The 10501-nt window shown below is 40.5% G+C and overlaps 1 protein-coding gene across 1 annotated transcript; it reads right to left on the reverse strand.

The window, feature by feature from the left end:
• Positions 1 to 1824: 1824 nt before the first annotated feature.
• LOC133460234 (serine protease 23-like) lies at positions 1825 to 4672 on the reverse strand. The gene is made up of 2 exons (XM_061740824.1): positions 4579 to 4672; positions 1825 to 3417 (listed from the first exon to the last, which is right to left on the reverse strand). Exons 1-2 carry the CDS (start codon positions 4602 to 4604, stop codon positions 2193 to 2195), a joined length of 1251 nt encoding a protein of 416 aa, XP_061596808.1. The 5' UTR covers positions 4605 to 4672; the 3' UTR covers positions 1825 to 2192.
• Between the last annotated feature and the right edge of the window lie 5829 nt (positions 4673 to 10501).

Genomic DNA, 10501 nt, shown 5'->3' on the forward strand with positions numbered 1-10501 from the left:
AAACCCAAAAGGATTGAAAATGATTGCATACTGTATAAGATCAGTCTTATTTTATTTTTCTTGATTGAATGTTGTCAACATCTCTTTTCCTGTTGCATCTCAGGAGGTCGGCCTTCTGCTGTCCCACCAAGCAACCGTTTGGGTTTGGCAGCAGAAACTTTCACGAGTGCTGAAGGCCAAATTTGACAACTGGCTGTAAAAACTCTTGTCATGACATTACCAATTCAAGTATTCTAATTTCCTGAAAATGGTGTTGCAAATATGTTGCCTTATGGTTTAGTCTCAATTTGTGAACATCTTCTTACCCTTCGGTGCTTTCCTCTGTGTGAGCCTTATCTCTGCTTCAGTCTGCCATCGCCGCACAAGTGTGGGCAGTATTAGTGGTTCGTTAGTGCCAGTGATTTAGCGAGAAAACATTCAGAGCCGTTTCCACCAACATAGAATGTACAGAACCAGTCAAAATGGGACGGGGACAGGCTTAATAAAGATCATCCAACTATTCAAAACAATGAAAACAGCTGCTGTCACATATTATTGAGGTTGTATTCCTGTCCAGCAGCATCTGAAGACAGTTTCTGCTGCAGGTGTTGGTACTTGCCCCTGAAATCAAAGTTGAATCCAACTTGGTTCTTTTTATGAACGACAAACGGAATTAGGATAGCTGGTCAACGTTGAGTCAGGATTTATGAAAGGAAGTTTGGGTTGAATTCATGCCATACATGTGCCATTTTGTAAAAGTACCTCTTAAGTCAGCTCTTCTGTGTTTTATTTTCAGTTTTTTCACTTGAATGTAACAAACTTTTGTAACTAAATGGTGCTGATGAGTTGATTTGGCATGTTTGTGGTTACTCCCAACTAGACTTAAGAGCACGACCGTTGAAATAGAAGTACAATGATCCTCTTTTACTTGTCATTATCTGAAAAAACGGCAAAATAAGACATTTTAAGGGTTGCATTCAAATCTGGCCTCTGAATCAAATGATCAGTCTTTCACTGTAGTTTGACACCAGGACGTAAAGAAATTAGGAATAACAAAATAAAATACACTTTTCCCCTTTTGACCACATTGACCTGAAGTGTATTTCATCTTCCTCTGCAAGAAATCAGAAGAGAGGGTACAAATGATGCAGATGATGTTTGGTTTATTTTATTAAACATTGAAAAAGCTTAAATATATTTTGTTTCTTTTAAATGTGCCATATTACAGGATCCAGGCTGAGCCACATGGTTATTCAGTGTGTCAGTGATGGCAGAGTTAAAGGAGCTGTCCCTCACGTCTCTGCTTTTGAAAGTGTTCAGTTTCCCAGCCGCATTTCTGAATATTCTGACATCTGAAATAAAACAAATGGTGTTTCAAGAAACCTTGTGTTGATTTTCATGGATAACATGGGAAGAGGGTGGGAGGTGGAATTATGACACAACTTCTTGTATAAAAGTGTATTTCATTAAATCCTCCATACTCTTTCACTTCAGAAAAGTTACAAATGAGAGTTAAAGTCCACATGAAAAGCCTTGGCTGCAGTGCTTGACGTGGCCACCAGGTGGCACTAAGCAATAACATTCAACACGCTATGCCCAAACCTTGTGAAGACACTTATGTAGTGGTTTTCTCTTAACATTGCAAATTCAGCACAGTGTCCTTGTAGATGGCTTCTTCATCTATTAAGCAGATATACAAGAGTGTAAAGGGTTTTTTTCTTTTTTTTTTAAAGGCAACTTTGGTAGCTGACTTCTACATTCATCTACAGATGTAGTTTTTCAGTAGGAAAACAGTCTTTTCAGTGCAATCTTTAGTATTAGCTCAATAAAAAGCCCAATAAAAGGCTGTATCAGCATAGAAACAATAATTTTTCCTATCCTGCTCAACCAGTCCACATGTCATATGCTATGATCTTAAGGTTATGTTTTATTATCCAGATTAATATTTCAATGATATATTTTGAAATTGAGATTTTGAAAAAATGCAAAACTGACCATGAGCAATTATAACACAGCTTGTATACATTAAAGTCATTATAATGCTTTTTTTCTTTATGTTTTTTGTCTTGCTATTGTCTGAGGATTAGGGCGACAGACAGAGTTTTTATATTGTGTCAATGCTACATGTACTGGGGACTGTAAGTGTGTATCTTCATGGCCCCCAGTATTCCAGAAGGATGTGGGAGGATGCAGTTGGTGGGTGGCTTTTTCCATCACCCCTCTCTGCAGTTCACAAAGTTTCCTTTTATCCAGTAACAGATCTGTGCATATTTGAGGGGTGTGATCCTCACTGCCACATTAAAATCCTGGGACGCCCCTTGTCGCTCCACCCACTGGTGCCCAGAAAACACACCTATCACCTTCCGCTCCCAGCGCCGTCGACTACCATCCCACATCCGAGCGTAGACGCCTGAGCCGCTGGCTCCAGGCTGAGCATCGCAGTGCTGGTACAACAAGTCTGGCGTCTCTTCGCCAGCCCGGCAAAACCGATACACCAGATGGCCTGGACGGTCATTATCATATCCTGAAAAGTGGACGCGACGGCCAGGTAGTTTCTGAGCTGGGGGGCTTACTCCCAACTTCATGTGGCGGCGTTTGTGAGGTTTCTTGAGTTCAAGCAAAGCGTAGTCGTAGTCCATCCCAATGTCATTGGCGTTTCCTTTAATCCATCCTTTGGGAACGTGGGTGCGCTTGGCTCTAATCCATTGGAATTTCATTTTATCATTGGTTGGTGGGGCGTATGGAGCGGGCCCTCCCTCGATGTGGTTGCTAAAGTTTGAGGGAAGATACGTGGAAGAATACTGTGCATCACGATGTTTAGGTTTCAAAAAGCCAACTCGAAGCCTCTGGGCTCCTTTTACATAGTTTTTACCATCATGGACACAATGGGCCGCTGTGAGGACATGACGGTCCCCCACTAGTGTACCAGAACACCCAGTGGACAGTTTGACGGCCACGGAAAAGGGATACTTGAGCAGGAAGTTCTGCCCTGCAATGCTGAAACGCCCATCATGGCCGAAGATCTCTCGCTTTCTTCTGACATGTGACCGCTGGGTCTTACCGATCTCTCGCTTTCTTCTGACATGTGACTGCTGGGTCTTACCGGAAGACCCGGAGGAGTACGCTGGACTAGTGTTTGAGGTGGGGTTGTAGCCATAAATCCCAATAGCGGTCTCGGTGAGGTGACCGTCAGAATTGAGAGTCTCGTAGGCCAGAGAATGCCGCAGGTCCCAGTAGCTCTGGCGCGGGGCTTTCTTGTGGCATTCTGGGTCACAGGAAGAGGCAACATCCAAGCGGGCTGGAGACAGGAAGAGAGGAGCTGGTCGAGCCTCCGTCTGCTGGGGCAGGACCACAGGGACACGCTGGAGAATCCACCGAGGCCGTGAGGAGGAAGACAGAACAGGAGACAAGAAAAGGAGACATTGGAGGAAGAAAAACCTGTGAATGCACAGGAGAGAACATATGAGCAACTGAGTATACAAAGTTGTAACTTGTAAGACCCAATATGTCTGCAAAACACAGGTGGTAGAGGGTGACTGTATGTACAGACTCTTATCAAGCATCCTAAAGTCTCTATCATGCATTTAAAATTATGTTTGAGAGCATGGAGGGAGGGTACCTAGATGTTAAGAATTTATCTATGCTGGAATTTGGCAGCTGAAATCTTACACTTTTTTAATACCGCAAATACGACATAACAGGCTAAAGATCAGGCCTAAGATCTAATGGAAAATTCCTGAAGTTGCCGAGGGATTGGCTTTAAGCCTAAAAGAGCAGCTGAATAACATTTTGCTGTATTTAGGACAGGCTTCTTTTTTTTCTTAAATGAGTTATGAGTCATACACTGATACAAATATTGTGCTTGAACTACGTAAAAAATAAGTCAACTTTTTGCACAAGATTATTATGTAGATCAAGAAAGACTAGTCTTTGTATAAACTACCTAATTTTTTGTATGTAAATAATACATTTTGCAAGTACAGTCAACTTAATTGTGTTAAGTATCAAAATTAAGTTTACTTTATTTACCAAACTTAAGTTGACTTTACTTGCCAATGAATTTTGTACATACTAAAAATTAAGTAGTTTATACAAAGACTAGTCTTTCTTGATCTACATAAAAATCTCATGTGAAAAAGTAGCCTTAATTTTTTTAAAGTAGATCAAGCAAGATATTTTTACTGTGGTGTTAAACAAATAAAGCATGTTTCATCTAAACGTTGGTCAATCTGCTCAATAGATTAAAATTGTTATATGCATATATAAAGTATATATAAGTATAAAACTATATACATGTAAAGCAACAAACTTGATTTTTAATTGTTAATATCACAGATATAAATATGTTATATTTACATGCGCTTAGATTTATTTTTTTCAGTGTACAAGCATTTATTCTGTATCGTAAACACATTCTCTTTAATCAATGTACTGATGTTTTTACCTGTTTCTCGGAAGCAAACAAAGGCAAGTGAAAGGTCACAATTTACTTAAGAGGATAAGAAGTGGGGGATTAATCATATTTTCCAATAACGAGTTAACAAATCCTCAACTCAGCCATACCTTTACGCACTGAGAGCGGACATAGCGGGATCTTACCAGGGGAGCGCAGCCCGGGAGCGCATGGTCCTGTGTGCAGGTGAGCCGGTTAGGGTTAGGTTAGTGAGACTCACTCCCCCAGCCCTCACTCCACACTCCAGGAACACCACGGGGATCTGCTCGGGGATCTGCTCGGGGATCTGCTCGGGGATCTCGGGGATCTGCTCGGCTCTTCACTCGGAGCTGCAGCCTTGGTTTGGTCTGTGACAGCTCGGAGCAGTGAAGTAGCAGCCCGGTTCACCGCGGAGAAGAGTAATCATTGAGAGCTGCTGGAGGAGGAGGAGGAGGAGGAGGAGGAGGAGGAGGAGGAGGAGGAGGAGGAAGGCTCTCGTCTCAGAGTCACATCCGCCGAGGAAGACGCGCGACCCCGAGCCCGCGGAGCCCACGCTGTCATGTGACATCACAGCATCAGCTTTGCATCAAATTAGAGCAGATCCAAGTCTGCGTTTTTTGTTGAATATTGCACATCACACAGTTTTAATTTGTGCATTTAATAAATACGTGTTTTTTTTAATTATTATTAAAATACATTAAATTCATGGTTATGTCTCGATTTTAGCGGTCATGACTAGGGGTGGGACGATACGGGTAACTCAAGATTCAATACTGTGGTGATATGTGGCCCACGATAACAATAATATCACGATACACGATATCTATGATAGTCGATATATTGTAAGAAATTTCATCAACGATATATCACGATATATGTGACAGAAAAATAAAAAAGATCCATAAAAAGGAAAACGTCTGTAGTTATGCATTTATTCAATACCAAAACTTCATACAATGTACAAAGAAAGTGCATTTGCATAGAGCCTCTCTGCCTCCTAGTCTTGTAAATGTAAACACTGTACAGCTGGACAAATTCAAGTGCATGAACAATAGTACGGTGACAACCACGTAAATCCATTATGTGTTGTAATAAAATATCCATATTTGCCGTCAGTTTATTGATTATTTATTGCGACAGAGAGCGCAACAATTTATTGCAATATCGATTTTTCTCCCCACCACTAGTCATGACCATGAACGACGAAGGTGAACCGTCAGGTTGCCAGAACAGCGATTCAGAATCCAAGAGGGATCACATGCAAAGCAATATCTAAGCCAGGTTTATTTATGAAATATTTTAAAAGCAAACGAATGAAGGGATGTGCATTTAAAACACAAAAAAAGTGAATGCAGCACTATACCTAAAAGAAAAGAGAATGCATTGAAATGTGTTGAGACTGAACAAGAGTGTATTAAGAGGTCAATTTAAATTGAGTTCACTGGAATGATCAACCGAACCTGAATAACTCATTATTACTGATAATTCATCCATCTTAAGTGGTTTTTAATTTACAATTAATTTTTAGATGATTTTTCCACAATCTCAGAAGGAATTTCTGGAAAGTAAGTGGTCCATTTGAAGGGCTCTCTGCTAAATAATACAAGCTACCAAATATAAACAAATTCCACGATGCTTTTTTTCTTAGTCTGGCAACCTAAAACGTTTATCGGTAGAAGCAATTATGAAGAATTGAATCCTTTCTTTAAATAGTTAAAAAAAAAAAAACCTAAGAAAATCCAACCTCAATCCAACCTAGAATATAATTTTTTTTTAAATAAAATAAAAATGAAGCTCTTGTGGGCAGTACCTATAATTCAGTATCTTTAGATCATTGGTAGCAATAACTTGAAGTAGTGATTTCCTTTATGTTGTTAATATCCCTCATCATTTTGGCTTGTTCTCCCTTACAACATTATTTCAGTTAATTTATGTTTTCGGGTCGTCACTTATGGACAAGTCCTTCCAAAAGCATTGAGGTCTGGACTTTGACCAGACGTTTGTAAAACCTCAATTCTTCTAGTTTTCAGCCTTAAGAATGTAGATTTTTTGCATGCTTCAGATCATTTTCCTCTTACCGTACATGATCCAGTTTTGACTAACCTTTGGCTGCCAGACAGATGGCTTCACATTTACCTGTGGAGTACTCTGGAGTACCGAGGAAATCCTGGTTCACTCAGTGGCTGCAAGGTGCCCAGGTCCTCTGGTTACTGGGTGGTCATACAGTCCCTCCATTTCCCAGCTTGACAGTGTTCTTCTACTGAAAAACTGGGTTTGGCATTCACAAAATGTGGCACTCGAGACCACCCCACTCCACTTTGGTCTCATCTGCCCATCGGGTATTGTTCCAGAAGTATTGTGGTCTGTTCAGAGACAGTTTTTCACACCTCGGTCATGCTTCCTTGTTCTTTTTTTAGAAAGAAGAAACATTTTCCTGGAAACCTTTCCAAACAAGCCACAACTGTTCAGTGTTCTTCTAACTGAACTTCCACGGGCTCAGAGGCCTGTGGGGTCTGAGATGAAGCTCTTGGGCTTTTTTTTTGTTTTTCTGCAAACCTTGTACAGACTGAGCTGAGGTTAAACTATCTTGAATATGATCTCTTTGTGAATAATTGCTCTCACCGCAGAATTCTGAAGTCCAAAATATTAAGAAATGGTTTTATAACCCACTCCTGACTGATGTGCAGTACTAACTGTTTCTCTAAGACCATTGCTTACATCCCTATATTGTTTTAACAGACCCTTGAATACAAAAAACATCCGCTTTTATAGAGATCCACCTTCTAAGGATCAATTTATGAATTGCTGATGAGCATCTGGCAGAAACGTACCTTCTCGAATTCTTATGGAAATAGTTTGGGGTACTTAGTATCGCCCACATTATTTTTTTTCTGTTGGAATTATTTTTGCTAAATAAATGATAGAATAAGAAAAAAAGTATACATTTCAATTTGACTGACACCTTTGGAATGGATCTCAGAAGATCCACTGTGATTAGAGTATTTTTATTATGTTTTTCAGTCACAAAGAATGAACTTTTTTTTAAAAATCAGTAGCTGTGACTAAAGCTACATCAGGTGTTATGTACCGTATTCAATTCTATAATCCCCTCCTCCCCTTGACCCAGTAATTTATAGCAGCGGTCCTTAGCCCGGATAAATGGGGAGGGTTGTATCAGGAAGAGTATTAGATGTAAAACCCATGCCAAATCACTATGTGGAATATGATGACTGCTGTGCTGACCCCTTGCCAAGGGAAAAGCCAAAAGAGGTTGCTTGTTTTGCAGTAATCCTCACCTCCCTCACCCTGAAATTCAGAGCAGGAGCTCAACAACAGGATTGAGCTGTGTGCTGCAATGCCAAAACCTGTCACGAGAGGAAATGTAAGTGAAACAGCACAGAGGATGATGGAAAAGGAAACTGAAGCCAGTGTCACAGAGGGCATTGCTGTTAGTTTTATTTTAGGGAAAAGTATTACGTTTCTGCAAAAATTCTCTGACCGGCTCCTCACACAAACACGTACCCAATACCTAAATACTCGTCTCTCTTTGTGTCACAAATATATCCAAAGATGCTCCCAAAAGTTGATACTTGATCACCCTCATCAGTCTTGGTATTAGTTCAACTAAATTAATTAGGTTATTAGTTTAGAAAAAACTGTTTATGCCACAAGAAAAGTCCCTTTTTCCCAACTATTTGCAGGAGTAATTCTGCCATTTATGTAAAAAATCCGCCTGACTGCTGTTGTGGTTATTGGCCATGAAGAATCAGCTGAGTGGGTAGAAAGTGCCAGTGCTGGGAGTTTGGCTTCCACTTGAACCACCCATGCCGAAAATGTGCAAGCTGTTAGTGGATGTTATTCTGTGTAATGATTTCATAAGGAGCAACTGCCACAGGGCGAAGAGAGGACGATACAACATGGGCGGTTTGTGGATGCATGGATGAACAGTCATCCAACCTCCGACCATGCCTTGCTTTTCAGACAGACTTAAACACTGATCAGCTTAACTCCTCAGACTGACACTCGTTTATTTAAGCTGCATCTGTCAAATATAAGTCACATGAGTGCTGCGTGTGGTTACAGGTGCCGTGCCTGTGCAAGACTGTCAGTATTCAAGGCTAAACAGGCATTTCTTTCTACCAGAAAGTGTAGCAAAAACCGGCTGTCGCCGCCTGCTGCCAAGTCTCTTTCAAACTGCAGACTCCAGGCCAAGACACTGTTTTGTGCCTGTAATCATATTTTAAGTTTTTCAATAAGAGCTGGAATCCTGCCTTTTTCTGTCAAAAAACAATTATTTGTTTGACTTTATTCCCTTTTAAATGAGCTCAGACCTAGAGAAGGAGGGTTTTTTTCTGGATACTGTTCACATGATTCTTTGCATCGCTGAGTTTTAAAGAGTTGAATATACAATACTAAATTCTCCGTTGTGAGTTTAAGAAGGGTTTTTGAGCAGTCTGGTCTGGTTTTGCTACATTGCATTGCTTTCTGAAAAGAGATTTCTTGTGTTATATATTATTAGATTCAAAATTCAGTGGCCTTACATTGAGAAATTAAGTTTATAAGTTACCTGTAAAAAAGCCACTGATAGGTAGATTTTTTTTGGCAGTTGAATGCAAAGCTGAACAGCTGTTGGTTACAGCTTCAGATTTACTGCGCAGACATGTAAAGTGTATCAGTTTCCCAAATGTTGCTGGCAGGAAAGAATAATGTTGAACTTTTGTTCAGGATCTCCTGCAACTGATTAGAGATCAGCACCTTTGCCAGGACACAGGGTGGACCGGTTGGCTCATCAAACGCTGCTCAGAGGAAGAAATACCCCACCCATCCTACAACACGAATCTACAATTGCACATAAATACCTCTTCTGTGGAAAAGCATCTGGAAGGATGTGGTCCACATCTCAATATTTGTCATTTGAGTTTCAGCGGATCAGTGTCTTTTTTTTTTTAATGATCCACATTATGATTTTATGTGAAATATGAATTATAGGAACTAAATCCAATATAGAATTTTTTTTTTAAATACAGGTTATTTTTCTGTGACAAACGGAAAGGATGGCCCATTTTTGTCACTGCCAGGGTGCTAATAATAGGAGACATTTCTGTTTGTTTGGAATTGTTATGAAAGGACCCATTTGTTTGGCTTTGACCACTGTTGCCAAGGAAACAGACATTCCCTGGAGTACTGTTCATGTTAATTGTCTTATTCCTCCCACTCTCCACCTCTCGCTTCTGGCCACAGACACAATAAAGCGAGTGTGGACAGACTCACAAGACTGAATTCTGTCCCTGCATGTCCTTTCTCTTTCCGTCTGCTCTGCTCAGTCTTTGTATCTTCCTGTCTGTTTGAATAATCTCTTCCATCCGGGACCCCTTCTCTCCATGATCCCTTGTGATCATGAAACAGCTGCTTGGCAAAGTGAAATACACTGCAGAAGAAATCATGTGCTGTGAATTGTTTTTTGGTTGAGTTAAGTTTATTGCTCAGAACACAACAAAAAGGAAAATGTTTTATCTCATATGTGGTTGCCAGCATGGAGATACAGCATTTTACTTCTCTTGTGAGGGATGTTGAACTCTATCTCACTCAAGGACATTGCTCTCTTCATGCTGATAGAAACTTTGCGTTCCACCTTCATGCATTTGCACGGTGTGCTGTCAATCTGTGAACTCCCTCCCTGCCAGGAAAGCACTTAGGGTTCCCACAATAAAAGCGATGATTGCAGCGCAACAGCAGAGGAGAAATTTCATACTTGAACTGCCTGCAACTCATTCCCCCAACAACTTCATGCCGAACACCCCACACAATGAATGCAGACTATGTAAACTTGTTGCCACCGGCAACATTATGCAATCAGGCATCCTGTGAGAGCCGGGTCGACGGGGCCCTGCTCGATAACAGTTTAATGTTTGAAAATCCGACTTGTCAGTACTCTGCTCAATAACTATGCAGTTATAATCACAAACACACTGTCTGAAATTTATGTTTTTTTGTCTATGCCTGGATCATGGTTTTATTGTTTAGGCTGTAACATTTATCAGGCATTATGTCAGTGATTTAGGAACTTATTTTTGCAAAGATGACAACTTT

This window comes from Cololabis saira, chromosome 2 (genome assembly GCF_033807715.1).
Source record: "Cololabis saira isolate AMF1-May2022 chromosome 2, fColSai1.1, whole genome shotgun sequence".
In the NCBI taxonomy this organism is placed as follows: Eukaryota; Metazoa; Chordata; class Actinopteri; order Beloniformes; family Belonidae; genus Cololabis; species Cololabis saira.